Genomic DNA, 20,822 nt, shown 5'->3' on the forward strand with positions numbered 1-20,822 from the left:
AAAAATCAGAAGGAGCAAAACATGAGATATAAATGGAAGACCTGACCAGAGTTCGGTAAACATGAGGTTTTGCAACAACAGGCCTAAAAAAGGTCTGGTGTGAAGGTGGTTGCTCAAAGTTACCTTTTCCCTCTTTCTTCCTGGCACTCGTCCAAAAGCAACAAGGAGAATGAGAAACAAAATATATAAACTCCATTTAAAGAGAAATGTAGAGACAACAAAAACACCAGGTCACATGATAAATGAAAGGGCTGCTAGAACAGGCGTTTGAGGGGGGTTTACTTAGCGACGGGGTCTTCAGAGATAAGGTGCCATGGCCACAGCTCTCAGAAAAGGCCAGCAAAGCACCATTTTTATTTATTTTTAAAATTTTTATTTTAGAGAGTGGGGAAGGGAGGGGGAAAGAGAGGGAGATAAACATTGGGGCAAGAGAGAAATATCGATTGGTTGCCTTCTGTATGCACCTTGACCTGAGACCAAACCTGCAACCCAGGCTTGTGCCCTGACTGGGAATCTAACCAATGACCTTTCGGTTTGCAGAATGACACCCAAATCACTGAGCCTCACCAGATGAGGCAAAGCACCCCTTTTAAAGGTGCGAAGCACTCTTGACAGCCAGTCCCAGCAGGTCTAGAGAACAACCGGCTCAGAAATGAGAAAGCACGTTTTCATGGGGGATGGTTCCAACAGCAATGATTTTTCAAAGAAACAATTAGATTTCTTGATATTGTTGGCCTTGTAGAAAAATATTCTGATAGACTTTTGGAAGTTGTGGGTTGAATTAACAATTAAGTATTAAAAAAGTAAATAAAAAAGTAAGGCAATTATTAACTACTGATAAAACATAAATTAAGAAAGGAAACATAATCTCAGTGCACTACAATGCTCAACTGTGAATAATATTTGTGTAAGCACATTATGTAAACAGTGAATATTGATCTAAGGACTGTAACGTAACTGCACGGGCAGAAGCAGAGGACAGGAAGCAGGGACCCCGTGGTGGGGGTAAGAGATCTAGATTCCCAACTGCGATAATGGGAGGCCAGTAGACAGCATCTACAGTTGACGAAGTAAGAGATAGTAGCATATGCTTGTTATTTAGGAACATGGAAATGAGTAAACCCAGGAAAACAGCAGTTGACAGAAGTAGCCTTTAGGGAGGGAAACGTGGAATGGGGGAAGTGGAACAGGGAATCATATTTTGTTGTAAATATTTTAGTTCAGTTTGATGTTTGAAACTATGTTATTGTTAAGACAACAATTATATTTAAAACCGACCATTTCTCCTAGCACCTGTGCTTGTGGGTCTCATGGCTGCCTGTCTACACCGTGGCACCTTCTCCTGGCCACCCTGGCCCAATGGTAAGGCTTAGAAAAAACAACAGTCCCGCCCCCTACACCCCCCAAAAACCAGCTCTTATTTTTCTATGGGTGTGTGTTTCTTAAAGTGTGCTGTTATTTCAAAGAACTACACCCTATATAAAATACATGGAAGAATGAAGAGAAGGATCACAGGCAAGAAAATGAGAACTATAATTATTGTGTTTGCTGAAAACACTTTAATGCAAGTTAAACACCTTCCTGAACAGTAATCTTAATTTCTCATGTAGCTGATTTCCTTTCAGTTTTCCCCATCTGCATTTCCTGGGTGGAAGTCCAGCTCTCAGTCTTTTGATGGCCTCCCAGCTCCTCGGGGCCTGCTCTAGGGGTCTCCGAGGGGCCCAGGCTCCCACCAGCCTTAGCCCATGTCCAGCCTTTGCTAACACACTCACCTTCTCTTGGAGAGACAAGGTCATACCTTCCCTGAGAGCAGTGTCCTGCCCACCTCCTCAAGTCCGGCACAGAATACACAAAGATAATTAGTTGGGTGAATGTTCTGTCTTCCTAACCTCAGACCAATCCTTGAACTGAGCTGGCAGGATCCTAGTTTGTTTAGTCCAACCACCTCATTTCCCAGAATCCCTGGTAGGAGCCAACATTTGTTCGGGTCACTTGGTGAGTTGGATACTGAAGTGAGTGTGTGTGTTAGTGTCCTTCATAGGGCTGCTGTAACAAAGTGCCACACACTGGGGGTGCCAAATAACAAATTTATTCTCTCATGGTTCTGGAGGCTGGAAGTCCAAAATCAATGTGTGGGCATTGCAGGCTCCCTCCAAAGGCTCTAGGGGAGGATCCTTCCTTACCCAGTCCAGCTGCTGGTGGCCCCAGGAGTCCCCTGGCTTATGATGGCCTGACTCTAATCTCTGCCCCCACCTTCTCACGGCTGTCTTCCTTCTGTGTCTGGGAGTCTTCGTGTCTTCACATGTTTCCCCTTGTATCTTCACATCTTCTTTTTATGAGGCCAGAAATCATATTGGATTAAAGGCCCACCCTAGTCCGGTATGACTTGATGTTGACTATGCAGATGTTAACCTCGGCAATGACTCTATTTCCAAATAAGATCATATTAGAAGGTTAAGGAGTGAAGCTGTGAACATACCTTGGGAGTGGGGGGGAGGCAGGGGGCACAGACACGATTCAACCCCTCCCGGCATGAAAACAGATTTTCTACCCAGGGAGCAGCGGGTTTACGCTAGGTCACAGGTTTGTGCCTCTGTCCGGGCTGCATGGCCTGGCTCCACCCAGCCCCTCCCCATGAAGACAGCTCTTCCAACTTGCTGATAGGATACTTCAATGTTACCACTTAAAGGTGAGTCTGCATTTTAAAGGAGGCTCTGAAAACCAGTGATTCCTTTGAGAGCCAAATATAATAAGTGAAAAATGAGAGGCAGACTTTCAACTTCAGTGAAGGGCAGTGTGAAGGAAGCATGGCCCCTGAAGTCCACGCATCACACTCTGTGAGCTTCCACTCTGTACTCACAAGCTCAGAGGCGAAGGCAGGTGCTTGGGGACAGAAACACTCCTCTGCATCCAAGAGCATCGGCACGTTTTCCACACCTCAGCATCCCCCACATCTCAAGACCGCAGCTGTGGCTGGGAGGTTGGGAAAGCAGGTGGCAGCACAGCATTCCCATCATGCTCACCTTTTCCCGACATTTGGAGACTGGCCTGCATCCCGTGGTCTGGTCCCCTGCAGTTGCCACGATGACCCAAGCAGGCCCACGATGACGCAGAAACAAGAGCCCAGGGTCACATGTCCCTCTCTCGCCATGAAAGAGCAATAATGATGGACTCACCCTTTTAGAATTACATAATCTTTTGGGCTGGAATGTGCTGTCTTCATTTTTCTTTTTGAGACCACAGGCCTCTGTGGGTAAGAACAGGCTGTCAGGTCATGCTGGCCCCCTGGTGTTTATTTTAAAAGCCACGAGAATACATCTGATTCACGTCGTCAATGATTCAGCCTTCTCTGTAATTGTGAGGGAGGAGAACTTTGTGTTGAGGCCTCTACTTCCCCCTCCTTGCTTCCTTTCTCCTCCAGTGTCATAAGTTGCTCCAGTCCTTCTAAAAGAGCCCATGCCTTTGTGTTAACTGGTGTCACTCTCCCAGGCCACTCTGCACTATTAAAGAGCACAGCAGTGAGAGCGGCAAAGGAGGGCAAAGCCTTTTGTACAAAGAAGGGAATTGGGGGCAGTGGGAGGGCTTCCAGTTAGCCCACCGCTACCTCTGCTCAGAACTGATGTAGACAGCAGGCCTTCGATTCAGGAACCCCATCTGCTCACTGCAGGAGGGTGTGGAGGGGAGACCCAGGGACTGACAGGAGGCAGGGCGAGCCCAGAGTCCAGAAGGCTGGCCCCATGGGCCAGACATAAGCAAACCATCATGTTCATCCATCAAAACAAACTTCAAAGGCAGCGATAAGACAAGAATGCTGGGTAATGACATGCCTGAGCTTCCCTTCATCTAAACATCTGGAATCTCTTGAAAGCACTAATTATGCCTTCCTCCCTCTGGATGGAGAAGGACCCATGTGGTTGTCACCATGCGAGGACATCTCAACCCACTGGGCAAAGCACTGAATGACTGGAAGCAGGAGCTGGCCTCAGCCCTGTCCAGGTGGTGGTTTTGAGGCAAATTCCCGAAGCAGAGTCTTGGCTCCATTGTGTTAAAAATGAGGGAAGTAGTAATAATAATAGTGGCTTTTAGGGAGCAGTCCCAGTGCCAGGTTTTGTGCAGGGACCGCCTTACCCTGGAGGGGCCGCTGCTGCAGTGGGGCCCGTGGTGCAGAAGAGAAAATCAAGGCCTAGAGAGAATGATGGACTTGGCTAGAGAGTTGAGATGCTGCTATGAGGAAGCCAGGGCTGATAGACTGAAAAAAATCTAATGAGACCCAGCATGCAGAAGAGCTTGGAAAAGTCCCATGTCACACAGAAGTAAAGGGGAGTTTCAGGGCCAGAGGCCCATCCCAGCTGCTACCTGGCCTTCCACCCCGGGCCACAGCCTGTTGAATCCCTGGGTCCAGCTGCCCGGCTGCTGGTGCCTGGGTGAGGTTTAGTCAGACTTCCCGTGGCTGCCATGGGAGGAACAGCATAGACAGTCCTAGATTAAAATGTTTTGTTCCTTTCAAAACCCTCTAAATGTGTTCTGAACCCTTCATTCTAGGAAAGCCAACCCATTCCAGCCTTAATCAGTTCTGGAAAAGCAATCATGAAAGTGGGAAGATAATAGGCAAACATTATTATTCTGTGTGCTGCATTCTACCCCTTCCTGGTGCTTGAGACACATTATCGGACATTGGAGAAAACATGGGAGGTGGAAGTGGAACGCACAGTGTCTTTTCGGCTTTTGTTATTGAAAACGTGGTTGATTGTGTAATTGATGATGGTGCACTTTCAAGCGGTGACATCAAGATTCCACAGCACCACTGGTTCTCAGCTGAGTGCCTGTGGATAACCAGCCAGGAGAAGTCTCCCCAGGCCCATCACAACCCCTGCGATGGGAAGGCGGCGGGTCTAAGCACCTGGGGTTCTTGGTTCTTCCTCCCTCCACTCAGGCTCATTGGGCACTGTGCTGCAGCTACAGGGAATGGAGGGTGGGGAGACCCCTGCTTTGGGCGGCGCACTGCAGAAGCCCACACTTGCTCCAAGCGTTGAAGGACGCGTGTGGAGTAGGCTACCCGGGCACACGAACGCAGGGTGCTGTCCAGGGGTCCAGCAGGGAGGCTGGTGGCTCTGCTAAGGCCAGACCTGAAAGGCATCCTTGTAAGTCATGTGAAACAAGTGGTATGCTCCCTGGGGAAAGGGCAGTCAGTCTGGAAGGATCTCAGTCAAGGATGTGAGTGAAGGGACTGGATTCGTGTGTGGCAAGGCGCCCCCAGAGGCCACAGGGCGGTGCAGCAAGCCTCCGAGGGGTGGGCCGCTTCCGCAACCTGGGAGACAGGTCTCCATCAACTGACATGGGGCCTGGAAGCACGTGCTGCTTTTAACATTTTTGTCCAACTTTCTGCAAAAGCAACTGCTTGCTATCTGGTGAATATGCGATGCCGTTAGTGAGAATTTAGGACATAAAGCAAGATTTCTTCAAAAGTAAACTGTTTTGTGATTGCTGTATGGGTCTCAAATTGCAAACTTGAATAGATGAAATGAAACATTCTTTGTGGGATTTTAAAATCCTTTTAAAACATTGTGGACGCTGTTGTTCTCCACTTAGGGGTTCACCTGGTGATAAAAGGACAACCGTGAACACTTACTACGTGTTCTGCTGGGTCCTAGGAGCGTTCAACAAATCGACTCATTTAATACTCACAACAGCCCCTGAGGCGGGCACCCTTATCGCCTCTAGCAGACCAGCAAGGACGCTGAGTAACCACCCAGCTAGTAATGGAAGTGCTGGGACTTGCCCCCAAGCAGCCTGGCCCCAGAGCCCCTCTCAGCCACTTGGCATCCGGCTCATCACTTGATATGTTCAACACAGACCAGCATTTAGGGGCACCACACACTAAATACAGGTGTGTTCTTTACCTGTGGGCATATATGTGCAAGGTTTTGTGTACATGTGCATTTTTCTGGAGACGGTCTTTACTCTCAGCACCTGCTGGATCTCCGTCACTGAGTAGCAGTGTGACCTTGGACAAGCTGCTTCTCCTCTGTGCCTCAGTTTCCTCCTCTGTAGAATAAGGTGGGGGGGGGCGGCAGTAAGCTATGTGACCTCAGGGACTGCTTCCAGCTCTGATATTCTCCTGCTCCGAGTTAGTCTGAGAAATGTCTGAGCCCCTCCACCATGGGGGCTGAGCCGCCTCGGGGAGCGCTGGGTCCCTGTGGGGGTCGGGCCCTGTCAGGATGCCACTGCAGCTGTCGTCAAGGGCAGGTCGGGCCTGCAGGATCTGTTTCTCAGCTGCACTGAGCCTCAGTGAAGGGCACAATGGCAGAGGTGGATTTGTGTCTGTCTTCCGAGTGAATGCCAGATTCAGACCTAGTCCTGCCCTGGGCGCGGTCTGGGCAGGACTAGGGCTGGGACACGTCTAGAGACAGCGGGCAGAGGCCTTACACGCAGGATGCTGGCCTTCCTGCCAACACGGCCATAAGCAGACAGAAGATAAATGGGAAGGAAATAAGAGATGTGATCACATCTGCACCCCAAGCTTAGTAATGATTCATGGGTTATATTTACAGACAATATAGTAAGGCTTCAGGCCCAGAACTGGAGGGCAGGTCAGCAAACACTGCTGTCGGGAGTGGCACTAATGAGAATTGCAATGCAGAGGCTGGCAGTAGAGGCCCAGAATATATTCCCAGGAGCAGCCTCAGTGTTTGGGAGATGGCTGAAGGATAAGATGGAGGTGCCTCCCTTCGTGTCACCAGGAAGTAGCCGCCTGAAAATGCAATCTGTGGGAAATAAGCTGTACTCCCCACCGGATCGCTCCTGGGTGATCTGATAAACTCTTTTCTGGCCCTGCGTTGGGAGAGCCAGATGGATGGTGAACTAACCAACGGGCCCGATTCCTGCCTGTATTTATCATGTTCCAGTAGCCAAGAATGGGGGGAAAACCAGAGATTGCTCACCAGTGAGATTTTTACCTCGGTGAGTGGGATCCTTGTCCCACTACATTCAGTGCCCCAGAAAGAGACTCGAGGTGTTTGGATCCCAGAGACAGAAAAAGGAGGCTTTGGTTTCTCTCAGCTGCCATTCACCTGGCAAATCAACCAGCCATCTAGGACCAGATCTTCTTAAGTGTTTGTCTTCCTCTGTTATAACAAAACACGTCCCACCCAAGCTGGTGGTGAGCTTTTGTTGCTTAGTTATTGGGAATGAGGCTATTGCACCACAGGCTCGGGAATGTCACAGAAGGAAGCCATCGCTTTCCAGCTCCTCCTTAGGACTTCCGACGGCAATACTGCCTACAGACGCCAACAAGAGGGTCCCCTGCCCTGGACCCTGCACCAAAGAGGGTCCTGCTCTGACCCTTTCTCTGGACACACCCTCCATGGGGGTGGAGTCAGCAGGGCTAAGTGGACATGCCCACGTGGTGCTGCCCCATGCTCTGTCTGTCCAGGTCCCAGAATGCCCTGTTTTAGCAGCCCCTAGCCTGCTTCTAGTGTCTGCACAGGTTCTTGGCCCAGTTCATATTGCCAAGGACTCAGAATTGCCAAAGGGCAACTGTTTGCCTCAGGAGTATGGACAGAGCCTGGACCTGAGTTCCAGGTGTTCACACAGTTGCACACAAGGCCACTTGTGGCAGGGATGGATCCGGCATTGGGAAGAGAAGGGTCACAGGCTTCAGGCTGGTGATTGGAGGCTGGGGATCAGCTTTCCCTACACTGACATTATCCTCTGCAGACTTTCCATGAGTGTAAGAACTCTAAATTTGAACCTGGCCTTCCACCTCTTTATGAGTGTATATTTGTAAAGGAAGGATAGAGCATATTTAACTTAAAACATTTATCTTGATTTAAAACTTTTTGGTATTTAAAGATTTTTTATTTATTTACTTTTAGAGAGAGGGGAAGGGAAGGAGAATGTGAGGGAGAGAAACATTAATGTGCAGTTGCCTCTCATGTGCCCCTAACTGGGGATCCGGCCAGTAACCAAAGCATGTGCCCTGACTGGGAATCAAACCAGCAGCCCTTTGGTGTGCAGGCCAGCACTAAATCCACTGAGCCACATCAGCCAATGCTTGGTATTTAGATATATAGTATGTGGGTTTTCAACTATACTCTGGCCCTGCACCTCCAAAAGTTTAGAAAGTTATGTTGGTCAGGGTGATCTTTGTTGCATGCTGAGATTGTACAAGGCAAAGACCTGCCTGTAGAGAGGAACTCCTGCTGCTTGCTCTGAAGACAGGATCTTTGGAACGGCTCAAACACTGGAAGAGGAGAGAATAAATTTCAAGTTTATTTAGAATGCCTGCATGTGTGTTTCTGTGGATGTATGTAGTTGTGTGTGTTATGTGTGTGGGGTGTGTCTGTGTGTGCTTGTGTGTATGTGCAGGCATTAGATTTAAGATTTGAAGTCTGAAGAAGTGAAAATTTTACAGTGTCCCAAAATTAAAATAATCTTAACAAATAAAAAATTAGTCCCCCAAATTCTGATGTTTTCCCCCTTATGGATTATTTTCTTATTTTACAGCTGAGGAAATTGTAATTTAGAGATGTTGAGGGGCTCACCCAAGGGCACAGAGCTCATGAGACCAGGGCTGGGATTCGGCCCACACAGTGCACAGTGTGGCTGCAGAGTTCCGGCACTCTGCTCTCGAAGGGGCATGGCCTCTCAGCTAGGAGAGGGGACTCAAAGCCAGGTAGAAAGTGCTGGACAGGGCTGCTCAGAAATCAGATAGGTTCTCAGGTCTTGGGTGAGTATGGAGGCTCACTGCTCATCCTGGATCCCTTTGCTGGTGACAAGCAGAGACTAAGGTGACAGCGCTGGGGGGGTGGGGGAGGGGGGCAAAAAAAGAGCAACTGCTGTTCAGGACTTTCTGCAAAGTGGAAATTAAGAAAGTAATTGTCGCCCTCTGTAGGAATTCTTTGGTAGTGGCAGTAGGTGGCCTGGCAGCCTGAGTAAATAAACACGTAGATTTTGCCTCCTAGGTGGATGATCGATTTCAAGTGTCTTAAAATACTGTTGTTTCATATATGTTATCAATTTTGGGGTTATTTTAAGAAGTATGGTAAACATAGTCTCTATTACTCCATCTTAGCTGGATTTCTATTGATTTATTTTTTATTATTGCTTTCAATGGTGTGGAAATTATTTTGCCTTTTAATGAAGTTGTCTTTAAAATTTTATAAATTATATCTAAGTTTACAACTTTACATGTAATTGAACAAGTATTCCTCTAACAATTTATAAAATTAAATACTCTATTATATCCCTCTCGTCAATAATGATACCTTTAGCATATTTTGCCTCTACTGCTCCGAATGTGTGCGTATTCCAATTGCTTTAAGTTTGTTAAATTTACTATGAAAAACTAAACTTAGCTGTACATTTATTTGATCTAACTGCTTGCTGACATTTGTCAACCCCATCTTTCTCCCATTCTTGAAGTTACTTATACTGATACATGATTGGTTCATTTGTTTTCATGTGGACTTGGGATCTCCACATGTCTAAACATATCTTTATCTTCTGCTCATTCACCAACAATACTCAACCTGCTGTTGACAGCCTATGCCTCATTTTAAAATATATCACCAACAAAAGTTCTCTTGATTTAAAGTGCTCCCTTTTCATGACTGGCTGGTCTTTCCTGCTAAATTGGTAACAGAGATGTTCTTAACCTTCCTCTTGCTTCTTGCAGTAACTCAGCTTCATTGAAGAGCATGTCTTCCAATTTCTCAAATTGGTCTCCTGCTTTTGAATGACTGAATCATTCCCACATTTTCCTCTCCACGCTCGTTCTTTAAAGAGTGACATCTCTGTCAGATTCAAGATGGCTCCCATCAGAGACGCATGGCTCACTGTCCAAAAAGACCCAAAGGAAGAGAAAAGGGAAGACTTTTTATTTCTGATGGTTACATCTTATCGGATTAGAGATCCATTTACCTGTGTGGCAGCAGCAGAATCAACAATAACTCGGCTGGAAGGGTCCTTTTTCATGATTATTAGGGTAGCCAGAATTCGCTGGGTCGTGGCATCTTTCTCTGATGCTTGTTGGGATCATGGTGCTGAGCCATCCCCCCTCCCTGCCTTATTCCTTCAACCTTGCAAATGGGGTTCCTGCAGTGTGAGCCCCACACCTTACCTACCACTTTTGAGGCCAGGACTGGTGCCCACCACGTGTCCCCAGTGTCCCCGCCACTGCCCACTCCTGCCCTGCTACCAGCTAGCCCTGCATGGGGCTGTTCCCCACTATGCTACATACTCTGAAAAAATTCCTCGGCATTTCTGGCAGGTAGAGGACACCCTACTCCCATTCGTGTATTCCATTAGTCTCTGCAGTGGAAATTTAGGAAGATGAGGAGGAAGAGTTCAGCTTGTAGGTTTGCATCACCACCCCTCATGCAGTTTTGTGAAGGGGGTCAGCACACTGACCAGGGTCCCTGGCCTGGTCAGTGCATGCAGCTATGAGGTTACAAAGCTGAGAAGGGGTATTGTCAGCAGACCGGGTGCTCCACTACTTCAGGAGAGGAAAGACTGGAAGCTCTGGGCCAGGGGAGGGCCCGGTCCTTGTGGGAGCTTCAGGGCACCTGGATGTAGCAGGCAGCTTTGGGGGAGCAGGTTACCTAGCAGCGGTGGGCTGGGAGTGATGATAGAGACTGTGTTTGGGAGGCTTTACACAGCACATGTGGGCCATGAGTGGGAAGTAAGGGAAAGAGTAAGGGGCTTGGTTACTGAGAAGGTTTTGGGTTGACTTGGGGCTTCACCACATATTAACCTGCAGCCCATGAAACTCGGTGTGTCAGGGCCTGTTTCCTCACCTGTAACGTGGGTGATGATGATGGCACCACCCTCGGGGCTCTGGGGGGATTGAACGTGGTGCTCTGTGTAAAACACTAACACTGGACCTACATGTGTGGGTCAGCAAGAAGTTCTGGGCTCCTGTTTGTGACAAGAAGAGCTGAGAGGGGCAAAATGGGCTCTTCCCTCTGCTTTCTCTTCCCTCGTATCTCCATTCCTCTTTCACCCTCTGAAGTGACAGCTTAGCTCTCCCTGCCTTTCCTCTGATTCTGGCCTGACACCCCTTTTCATTCCAGCCCCCACCCCGCAGTCTGTCCCTGCCGCTTCCCTTCCAGGACCATCTGCATGTGTGTTTTTGTAACCTTGTCCCCCTGTCCCCACCATCTAAATCCACCCTCTGCCACAGCACTGTTTGCAGATTTACATGGCCTGGGCTTCTCAGAAGACTAGAGCATTTTACTGCCTCCCTCCCCCGTCAGAACCCAGTGATTCATACATTCAGCTTTCCATGTGCAAGGAACGGCTTCAAGGGTAAAGGTGTGGTCGAATGTTTCCATAAAGGGAGCCCTTCTCTGGCTTCTGCTCCCCAGAGAGGTGGCAGACCTCGTGGTGGACAGAGACGGGTCACACACCAGGAAGCCAAGCACGGTCGATTTACTAGGGTAATATCCGCAGGTGAGGTAACAGCACATACAGAAATCCACGGGCAGACACCACCTGGCACCACAAACACCAAAGCGAAGGTGAGGGTCTGGAAGTGGCTTTGGGACATTCTCTTGAAAATCCAAGGGCAGCTTTGGTGCTCAGAGATTCAAACTGAAAACTATACAAAACCAACCCATAAATATATATATATATTATATGTGTGTTTTTATATATATATAAAATTGCAAAATAAAAGCCCAATAAACTTATCATCAGTCTGCACATCAGTGGCTCAAAAAGTGTTAGCATAGAGAAAGGCAAACTGTTCGTGGGGCGGCTGCGTGACCTGGGGCCTGGCATCTCAGTAGCAGGAAGGGCATTTACATGGAACCCCTATTTGAAACTCCACAGTACTAGGACACCCAAACACAGACAAGGTATGTACAAGGGAGACGATCATCGGACACAGACATGTCACTGAAACCACCCACAGTGCTAGCAAACACCACACTCTCCTTCTGGACCCCAGCACCCCAGCCAGGCCAGCCCCTGGGCACTGCCCCTCCTCCTGGGGGTGGACACGGAACCAACTGCTGAGGCCCAACAATCACTCACAACCCAGGCCCGAGAGGAATGAGGTGGAGTTGAAATGTCAGGGTGGGGTCCCCAAAATATATTTCCATTGTGTAAGAACTTTGACATATTTAAACGTGGCCCCTCTTTCCTTGGTCCAACAGCCACCCTCCTGATTCACTTTGAAAGGGAAGATCTGGCTTATGAGCTTCTAAAAGTTATACAAGGTGATTTGCCTGAGGGGAGGAGTTTAGGGTTCTTCTGTTACACCTCCCCACCACCACCTAAACCCTCACAACATTTTCTCCACACGACTTAGAGAGGGGGGACTTGCACATGGCAGCTGGCCTCATCCTGCTGCTGGAACACGGGGTGCGACCAGGAGCCACCAAGGAGCAGCCACACTGGGAAAGCCGCCGGGACGTTCTCACACAGAGCTCTGGCTGCACCCGAGTTCCTCCCTGTGTCAGTCATTGTGACTGCTTCTCCTTCATCTTCAGGCCCCAATTTCCCAAAGCCATGACCCAACTTTGGGGGTTGTCTTGAAGGAAAATGGCACCAAACATCTATCTGACAAAACCTAATACCACCTAAGTATGAATCAATGCAAACCATTACTTCCATATATTTAAGAACACACCCAAGTGGGGGTTCTTTCTAATTGTTCCTAAAAAGAGGAGCCTGTCTAGATAAAAATGATAAAGGAGCTTTCTCCACTAAAGACTGCTCCCTGGCATCCCTGTGTTGGTTCCTGGGCGAGGGTGGCTTCTCACCGTGAGAGGCTGCAGGGTTGGGTTGCTTGGTGACAGGGCTCCGTGAGTGCCCCACCCCGGTGGACACGGGTTGGTTAGACAGGGCATTTGGAAATAATCGCTCCACTCCATATGCGTTATGCACTGTGGCACAAGTGGACCTCTGCAGATAAACAACCAATGAGCATATTTCAGTAGAGTCCGTTCAAGGCCTCTTACTTCTCCTATTACATTATCTCTGTCAGAACAGATGTGGGACACGGGCAGTGAGACGTCCCATCAGGTGTTGAGCTGTGTGAGGTGGCCTGTCCTTTCTGTGGGAGTGCAGAGCATGGATGTATCTCCTCTCTCCTTTCTTCTCAGACTCTTTGAGTTTTATTGTCTTAGACAGTTTGCTTGGGCTCAAGCAGGGAGATGGGAGATGTAAGACGTACTTCCTCTGGGCTCCAAGTCAGCTGCCTCTGTGCCAGGCAGCTCAAGGGTTTCTGCTGACCTGCATGAAAGCAGTGAGTAAGCGCTATAGGTTTTCTCACTTGTTCAAGAGTCAGATATCTGGATACTCTCGACCTGGAACTCAAACATAAACTTTGCACTTGTGCAAAAGACGGCAGACAGGGTGATGGTGAGCTGTGTCCACCTATCCCTATGTGTACCTGCATGAAAAAATCCATACTTCTTTTTAATCTTTCAGACTTCCAGAAGTGAGTTGTGCTCTTGGGCAGATGGTTCTTTCACATCCACACAGTCAGAGAAGCGGCTTTATAGCAGTCTCCCCATGCTGACAAAAGTGGTAGCCCTCTGTTAAAACACTGACAGATGACATCTGAGTGACTGTATGGACACATTCAGTAATGAGGGACACAGCATTAGACACAGGAAGCAGGATTCAAGGCTCAGCAGACACATGAGTCAGTGGTACGAGGGTGATGCTTGGCAGTGGGTTCATCCACACACACCCAGTCCTTGAGGAAGAACTTCGCCGTCTGCAGAGGAGAACCCCTTTGTGTTACAGGAGTGTTGAGGAAGGTTATTCTCATCTGTGCATAACTTGGCTGACATAGGACCGTTCCTTGGGTCACCTGAAGGCCAGGAGGCTCTTAGGGAGCTCAGATCTGGGCTGGGGGTTGTATCTTGCCAGCACTTTTTGCAGAGTTCGAGGGAAGCTCACAGGGTGTGGATGCTCCCACACACCACTGCTGGAGAGTCACCAAGACTCCACTTACCTCTCTGTAATCATCGCTCCCTCTGCCTCCCCTCTCCTGCCCATCTTCCCAAGGAAACAGCCTCAGAATCCTCTCCACTTTTCAGCTCAGCTGGCCACAGCACAGCAGCCTGGTTCCATGTTCTCATTCCTTTTCCGTAGCATACCCAAGCTCAGAATGAACTCCTGCTACCAATTCTGACCTTCCCATATATATATTTTCTCCACAGATAGTGGCCTGAGTTTTCAACCAGCTTTTAACCAGAGCCCAAAGCAATGCCCGCTCCTGTCACTCCAAAAGCCTGTGGTGCTGGTTGGATGGCTCATTCGCTGCAGCAGCACCCCATGTGCGGCAGCAAGCCTGGAGCTGAGCACGCCACACCCAACAAGTGCGAAGGAAGACCAACTACACAAGCCGGCAGAGAACTGGAAATGGCTCTTTGAGTCTCTTCCTCTTTTTGTGGAAAATCTCTCTTAAAATGTCTCATCCAAATAATTTGATGGAAATGAATTCTGTGCTGGAAGCTCTTTTTGCTATAAGGGAAAAAGTAGTGTAAGGCGGGTGATCAAACATGGTTTAGATCAGATGTTTCAGAAAGGCCTCATTATGAGGACATCTTCCATGCCTCTTTAGTCCATTCTCTGCACAGCCTCCAAAGGTTTCCTAAAATCCAGGGCTGATCATGCCTCTACCCTGATGATAAGTCCTCAGTGGCTCCAAACCCCTTACAGGATAGAGTCTCATCCCTCCATACTTTCTATAAGTTTCTTTATGGTCCAGCCCTGCCCACCACCTGTGAAATGAACTACCCCATCCCTGCCCCCCGCCCCCACACCTTAGGCTCAGGATGCACTGAATTGCTTGGTGCACGAATCATGGAGTTTCACACTTCTGTGCCTTTGCACGTGCTTTTCCCATGGAAAGTCCTGCCAAATCTTTTGTCCTCATGGGAAATTTCTCTTTGTTCTGAAAACCTAACTTAACCGTTGCTCCTTTCAGGAAGGTTTCTCTGGCCCAGAAGATAGTAAATCATTGCTTTCTAATGCCCCCTCTGCACTCTTGCTGTTCGTAACTTGTCTGCATGCCTCCTTTACTTAGGAGCTTCCTGTGGGAAGGGATTAAGTCCTGCCACCCTCAGGCCTGATCCATGATCCAGGCTCTCATGTGTATTTTGAGTTTCAAGGAATGAACAAATGGATAGATACGAAGTCGACCCAAGGCATAAATTCTAAGGGCAATGCTCACATTCCAGCAAGCTCTGGCATGTTCATCTAAATGAGGCTTCACTGCTGTAAAAGGAATACAGAGAATTGATTCAATGCAGAGTCAATCAACACATCTCTGAGCTACAACCACTCAGACACAAAATGCTGCCTCAGTGATTGTGTCCGCTCCACCCTTTTCTTAACATTGCTTGCCACTGATTATTCTAGTCACAATGATTATTTTCTTTTAATGTCAGCATAATCCCTGACATTTAGTGGGTGCATAACAAATATTGTGAAGGGAGTGAATGAATGAATGAATGGCAAATCTACTTTTTTAAAGAAGGCATCAAAGGATTAGCTTTTAAAGGCATTCCCCACATCACAGACTTTTCTGAGGCATCAGTGCCCCTGATCATTGGGTTGTCCATCAAGACCCAATCAAAAAGTAGAATGGGGGAGGGGTGCATGAGGGTGGAGGATGGGGTGAGGGCGGCTGGGGTAGCAGATGGGACTCTGCACTGGAGAGACACAACGTTGGGTTTCCCTTAGTCATGTGTCCGTTTCTTTCCTCCCCAAGAAATGGCCCAACGATGTATGGCATTTCCTGCCCCAACCAGAAGACCGTTGCATCTCCTTTGCCAGAGGTCCACTCTGGCCTTGCCACAGTCCCTGTTAACCAGGAACTTAATGTGCACTGGTGAGGGAGAACACAGGTAATTTCCTACCTTCATTGCAAGTACTGACATTATGCAGTGGAGACACAAAAATGAGTCCTGGACTAAAACCACGGCCCTTGGGGACTGGAGATTTCTGATCACCGTAGCTGTTAGAGCAAAGGCCCTGGATTCAGGCTGACTTAGAGGGAAATCCAGGTTCTGGATCTTTCTAGCCAAGTCACCTGGCTAGAACAAATCAATTATCCTTTTGGGGGCTCAGTTTACTTACCCACAAAATGGGTCTAATCTTACCCACATCATAAAGTTATCATGAGGTTTAAAGGATGTAATGCATATAGAGCCTACACAGTGTCTATGTATAGAGTAAGTGCTCAAACATGGAAAACTAGGGTTCAGAACTTTCAAAAATACATTTACAACAATCACAAAAAGGGAAAATATCCTTTGAAGACACTGTGCTTTAAAGAGAATGGATTGTCTATTTTTTAGAAGCCAACAATACTCATTAATTAATGCCCCACAGACGAATATGAAAAAATAGTGTTGGCATTTGAAACAATAACTGTGACTCTTATCAGGCCCCAGGATGGACAGATAGTGACAGAGCTGGGGACACCTAAGTATTTCTCTGATTAATCCTGAAAGCTTCATTCTATTCTCCTCTGCTGGACCCAGAGTGACTGAGATGGAACCCGAAGGAGCCAAGGTCAAGGTGCCAAGGGTAAGATGCCAGCTCTAGTCTATGAACTGGTGCTTCTGGGTTTCAGGGAAGGTTGGGGGACACCTCACTGCTGGACAAGAGTGAGACTGGTAGCGCTCCACGTGTCATGCAAAGCTAGAAATGCAGAGCATTTCCCGTGTGGTTTCCATCATCCTCTTATAGCCCAAAGTCAACAGAGGATCTAAATTTCCCCAAATTCCCATCCTGAGCATGAGACAACTGTTTTCTAAGCTGAATTTAGTTTTACTTTTGAAGCTCCTGAGATGCACAGTTTTAATGGGTCAAGCCCCTGGTGCCTTATATTGATTCAGTTATCTCCCGCTGTATGGCTGGCTTGGCTTGCCCTATGTCTGCCAACTCTTACAGCTGTTCCAAGCATAATGCAGGAGGTTCCATGAAGAAAGCTCAGGGGTGTTGGTTGGGGAAGCACAAGCTAAGCCATCAGCCCTTGGGAACAAAGATTAACTTCTGGTGGAGGGGACAAGAGAGTTTGTCTGGTTACTGTGAGCAGCAAGGCAGGGACTCTATGAAAAAGAGAAGAGAGATTCCTAAACAGAGTGATAGCTCCATCAGCAGGAGACTGGGGTCCCATGAGGAGAAGGACCTTGTTCAGGGGAAACCTCAACCTGATTTAGTCTGAGCCAGTGAGAGCTTGTGGCCCACTCTGGCCCTCTTGCCCAGGGCTCAGCTCAGTGGGCAGCACCCTCATGAAGGCAGCCCACAACTAGGCAGTGTTGTGTAGTGGAAAGAGCACTGGACTGGGAGCCAGGAGACCTGAATTTGAGTGCAGGCTCTGCCACTCAAAGCTGTGTGACCTTGACAAAGTCACCTGATTTCTCTGGGGCGGTTGCAAATGAGGGGTTGGTCGGGTGATCTCTGTGTTCCCCATCAGAGTATGGTTCAGGGTCCTACTCTATCCCTCCTTGGCCCTGTGCTTCCAGGGATGGAGATGGGACAGGGAGGGTGGGAGAGGGGGTGCAGATGGGAGCCCTAGGGTGCCACGAATCAGGACTCCACTTTCTCCTTCTTTTTGCTCTTTTTCAGGAAGGATGGGGTTCGGAATTTCTTTTTCTTCTTCGAGGGAGATTTGGAAGGTGAGCCCTCTGGGGACATGGGGCCGCTGGTGACCGACTCAGTTTTGTCCTTAGAGGTGTCAACATCTGTGTCGGCATTGGTGGTCATCTGGCTTAAGCCTTTGCTGAGAATTTCCTCTGCAGTCTGCTCGTCCTCCCTCCCATTGACCACCACCCCTTCCGGCTGCGTTGTTTCGGGCTCTGTGGTGGCTTTGCTTGTTTCTGTCTTCTTAGCACCTTCTGGAAAAAGATCAAAAGATATGATCCATAAGATGTCATTCAGGTGAGAGCTTCCACCTGGGGTTACCAGAACCACTTCTAGGCAATTCTACAAAGGCCGTCCAGAGCAGCAGGAGAGAGAGCAGGCTGATGCTGTAGGGGCCGCGGATAGGCAGGGCTCTCATCCAGACCTCTGAGTGCCCTTCCCCGGGAACAAGCCCTTGGCAGGCAGTGACTCTGGCTCTTGTCTACAAAGGCAAACAGGTGAGGGTCTCCATGTTTGCAGGGGGCCCAGCTGGGGCCCAGCCAGGAGCATTTCTAGGCACAGAATGAGGAAACAGACAACGTGAGGACAGAGGCTATAGGAGATGGGGGAGGGGGGGAATCAGGTACAACTAATTCAGTGGAGGCCTCTAAGAATTGTAACTGGTCCAGTGTCACCAGTAAATGTATGGAAATTGTATGTTTCATATCCATTTCATTTCCTACACCAATGAGGAACCTTTAGAAGAATGGAGAGTTACCTTCTCCACAGGCAGAAAGCAGAAAGCAGAAGGAGGGTGGAATTCCTGAGTGATGTGGACCCCGTGTTTCTAAGGTATGAGGATTAACCAAAAGGGGAAGATACCTTGGCCCATTCTAGCAGCCACCGCCCCACTCCGCACCCCAGGACTTTACCCTGCCTGGAGGGAACACGTTAGGAAGGGCACCATCTCCAAGGCCAGAGCAGCTCACACCCTGGAAACGACACCCTCCTGTGGCCCTCCCTCCCCTCCCCCTCCCAGTCCAACCTGCTTCCACTTGAGCTTTGAAATGCCTGAATGGGGAGGGAGGAGGGGAAAATGACACAACCACAGACTTTGAAAAGCAGAAAGGAACATAAAGATCATCTGGCTCACCTCCTCCCCAATTTACAGGCATGCAGACTGAGTAAGCAGTAAAGGAGGAGACAGCAGTATCCCGGAACCAGTTCAGTGTCCCTTTCACTAGGGAAACTCAGGAGTGTGTGAGAGTGGGAGTGGGAGGGTGTCAGTGTGAGAAGCAGCACGCCACAGAAGGAGCCCGCTGTGTGAGAATGTAATGGGGACAGGCAAGGCTGGAATCACAGAGACAGTGGGTGAAGATGGGTTTGAGGAAAAGGCTGGGGTTCTTGACTGAGGTGAAGCCTAAGGAAATGTATGGTTACAGGACAGAGGGGAGTAAGTCTGGGGACAGTTAGAATGAACTGCTTTAACTCTCTGGACAAGGTCTCGTAACCTCTGAAATTGGCTGGGTAAGTAAAAATTCTCTCCCAGGTGACTTCTGAGGACTGCCTGTCTCTTAGTATCAGAGACCTTGGCCATTGGTCCCCATTCCTACTGTCCCGCCCAAGTACTGCCATCCCCTAACAATCAAGTTCCCCAATGCTCTTGATGGCTATCACTGCTTCTCCCCTCCCTCCACGAATTCCCACAGCTCTTCCCTGGCAGCACTCGTGAATGCAGTAAACCAACAGACCCTGTCCACTCCCCTTACTTCACCTGCTATTTGGCCTCTTGACCCTCCCTGTCACTCCAGCCTGTTTCCCTCTGTCTGTAAGGTCCTTCTCTCTCCTCTCTGTGTCCCCAACCTTCACCCCGTACAATGAATCAGCTTGAGTGTTACCTCTTCCATCAAGTCTTTCCTGACGCCTCCCTATTCCAAGTAGAATTGATCACTTCCTCCTTTCTGCCCTCGCTATGTAAACTTCCATCATAGACACTGTAAACAACCACGCTTACTTGTGTATGCCTATTGCTCCCTCAAAATTGAGACTAGGGCAAGGCTGTGTCTAAATTATCTATGTAATAACTAGCTCATAGAAGGTACTCAAAAAATGTGGAACCTATGAATGGTCAAATGCATGAGCAAACAAATGAATGTACAAATGGTTTTGTTCTAACCAAGCCAACATTATACCTCATATTCTTTCCTGTCTGTCCCAGCCTGCTCCTTCTAAGCTGATCTAGACTCAACCATGTACACAAACAGCAGCCCTGAGTGCTGGCCTTTGTCTCCTGTCCCTAGTCTCCTGTCCCTACTCATCCTCCTGGGCTCATGTCCTCCCATGGTCTACAACCTCAGTTCAGGTTCTCGCCGCAGACCACTCTTTTGGATGACCCATGAGGACATGTCTCTCAAGGCTGACCCTCTCAGATGATTTTGATACTTGCCTTCTAGCTCCATGAACATAACTGTGGATAAGAGGGGCCTTCTCTCCACATGTCCTTTCCTGCCCTGGTGGATGAGTATCCTCGCTCTAACACTGACCTTCATCCATTCTCTTCACCCATACCCACCTTGCTGTCAGCCTCATCTACAGCCTCAGCCCCTGGTCTGTGTCTTGGTTTAGGAGAGTGGTACTCAAACCTCTTCTCACTACCCAGAAAATGTGGCCACACCAAATACACACACCAAGATCACAGCTCCCATACTATCAATTGTATGGGGGAGAAGCAGTGAATGAAAGTGGGGCTAACAGAGACACAATGGACCTTGGAGGATCCAGGCTTCAAACTGAGGTCACCAGTCCCTCATCTATAAGGGACAGAGACCACTGGAGAGCTCGGTTGCCTGAGAGAAGGGGTTACCCAGCCAGGGCAGCAGAAATAAGCACTTACTGGACTCCTGGAAAATATCAAGGACCAGATCTGAGAGCCTAGACCCCTCCTCTGTTAACAGCTCAACAGAGTTAAGGATGGAACTACATGGAGCTCTCCACTGGTCTTTGGCAAATTGGAGACCAGGCTGAGAAGAGCCCCAGGAGCTAGGGGCAGATGGGAGCTTGTCTTCCAGCATCCCCTAAGAACAACCACTGGTGTTCTCTCCTGGGTGGAATGCTTAGAGCTCTGGGAGTAGGTGATAGATGTGGGGGTGGGTGGAGTGCAGCAGAGGCTGAGAACTGGGGTCTCTGTCCAAGGATGGTGGCCAGGAAGCAAGGGGAAGGGGAGAAAATTC

The 20,822-nt window shown here is 48.7% G+C and overlaps 1 protein-coding gene and 2 long non-coding RNA genes across 5 annotated transcripts in view; 1 reads left to right on the forward strand and 2 right to left on the reverse strand.

Moving 5' to 3' along the window:
• LOC123811654 overlaps positions 1-1,885 on the reverse strand; it is a 31,082-nt gene extending 29,197 nt beyond the window's left edge. The window contains exon 1 of one of the 2 annotated variants that reach the window (XR_006784412.1): positions 1,773-1,885. This is a non-coding gene — a long non-coding RNA (uncharacterized LOC123811654). The remainder of the gene's footprint in view (positions 1-1,772) is intronic. The other variant, XR_006784411.1, reaches the window with a different exon arrangement.
• LOC123811655 lies at positions 977-16,256 on the forward strand. Its single transcript, XR_006784413.1, has 3 exons — positions 977-1,070; positions 1,291-1,362; positions 14,178-16,256. It is a non-coding gene; the product is annotated as an uncharacterized LOC123811655 (long non-coding RNA).
• The window catches only part of ADD2 (adducin 2), a 98,997-nt gene continuing 92,974 nt past the window's right edge, over positions 14,800-20,822 (reverse strand). For both annotated transcript variants that reach the window (XM_045828032.1, XM_045828033.1), the window contains exon 16: positions 14,800-17,867. In XM_045828032.1, the coding sequence (XP_045683988.1) occupies positions 17,560-17,867 (308 nt within the window). In that variant the 3' untranslated portion in view covers positions 14,800-17,559. The remainder of the gene's footprint in view (positions 17,868-20,822) is intronic.

The sequence above is a fragment of the Phyllostomus hastatus genome, unplaced genomic scaffold (assembly GCF_019186645.2).
Source record: "Phyllostomus hastatus isolate PE091 unplaced genomic scaffold, TTU_PhHast_1.1 phas_scaffold_78, whole genome shotgun sequence".
Classification (NCBI taxonomy): Eukaryota; Metazoa; Chordata; class Mammalia; order Chiroptera; family Phyllostomidae; genus Phyllostomus; species Phyllostomus hastatus.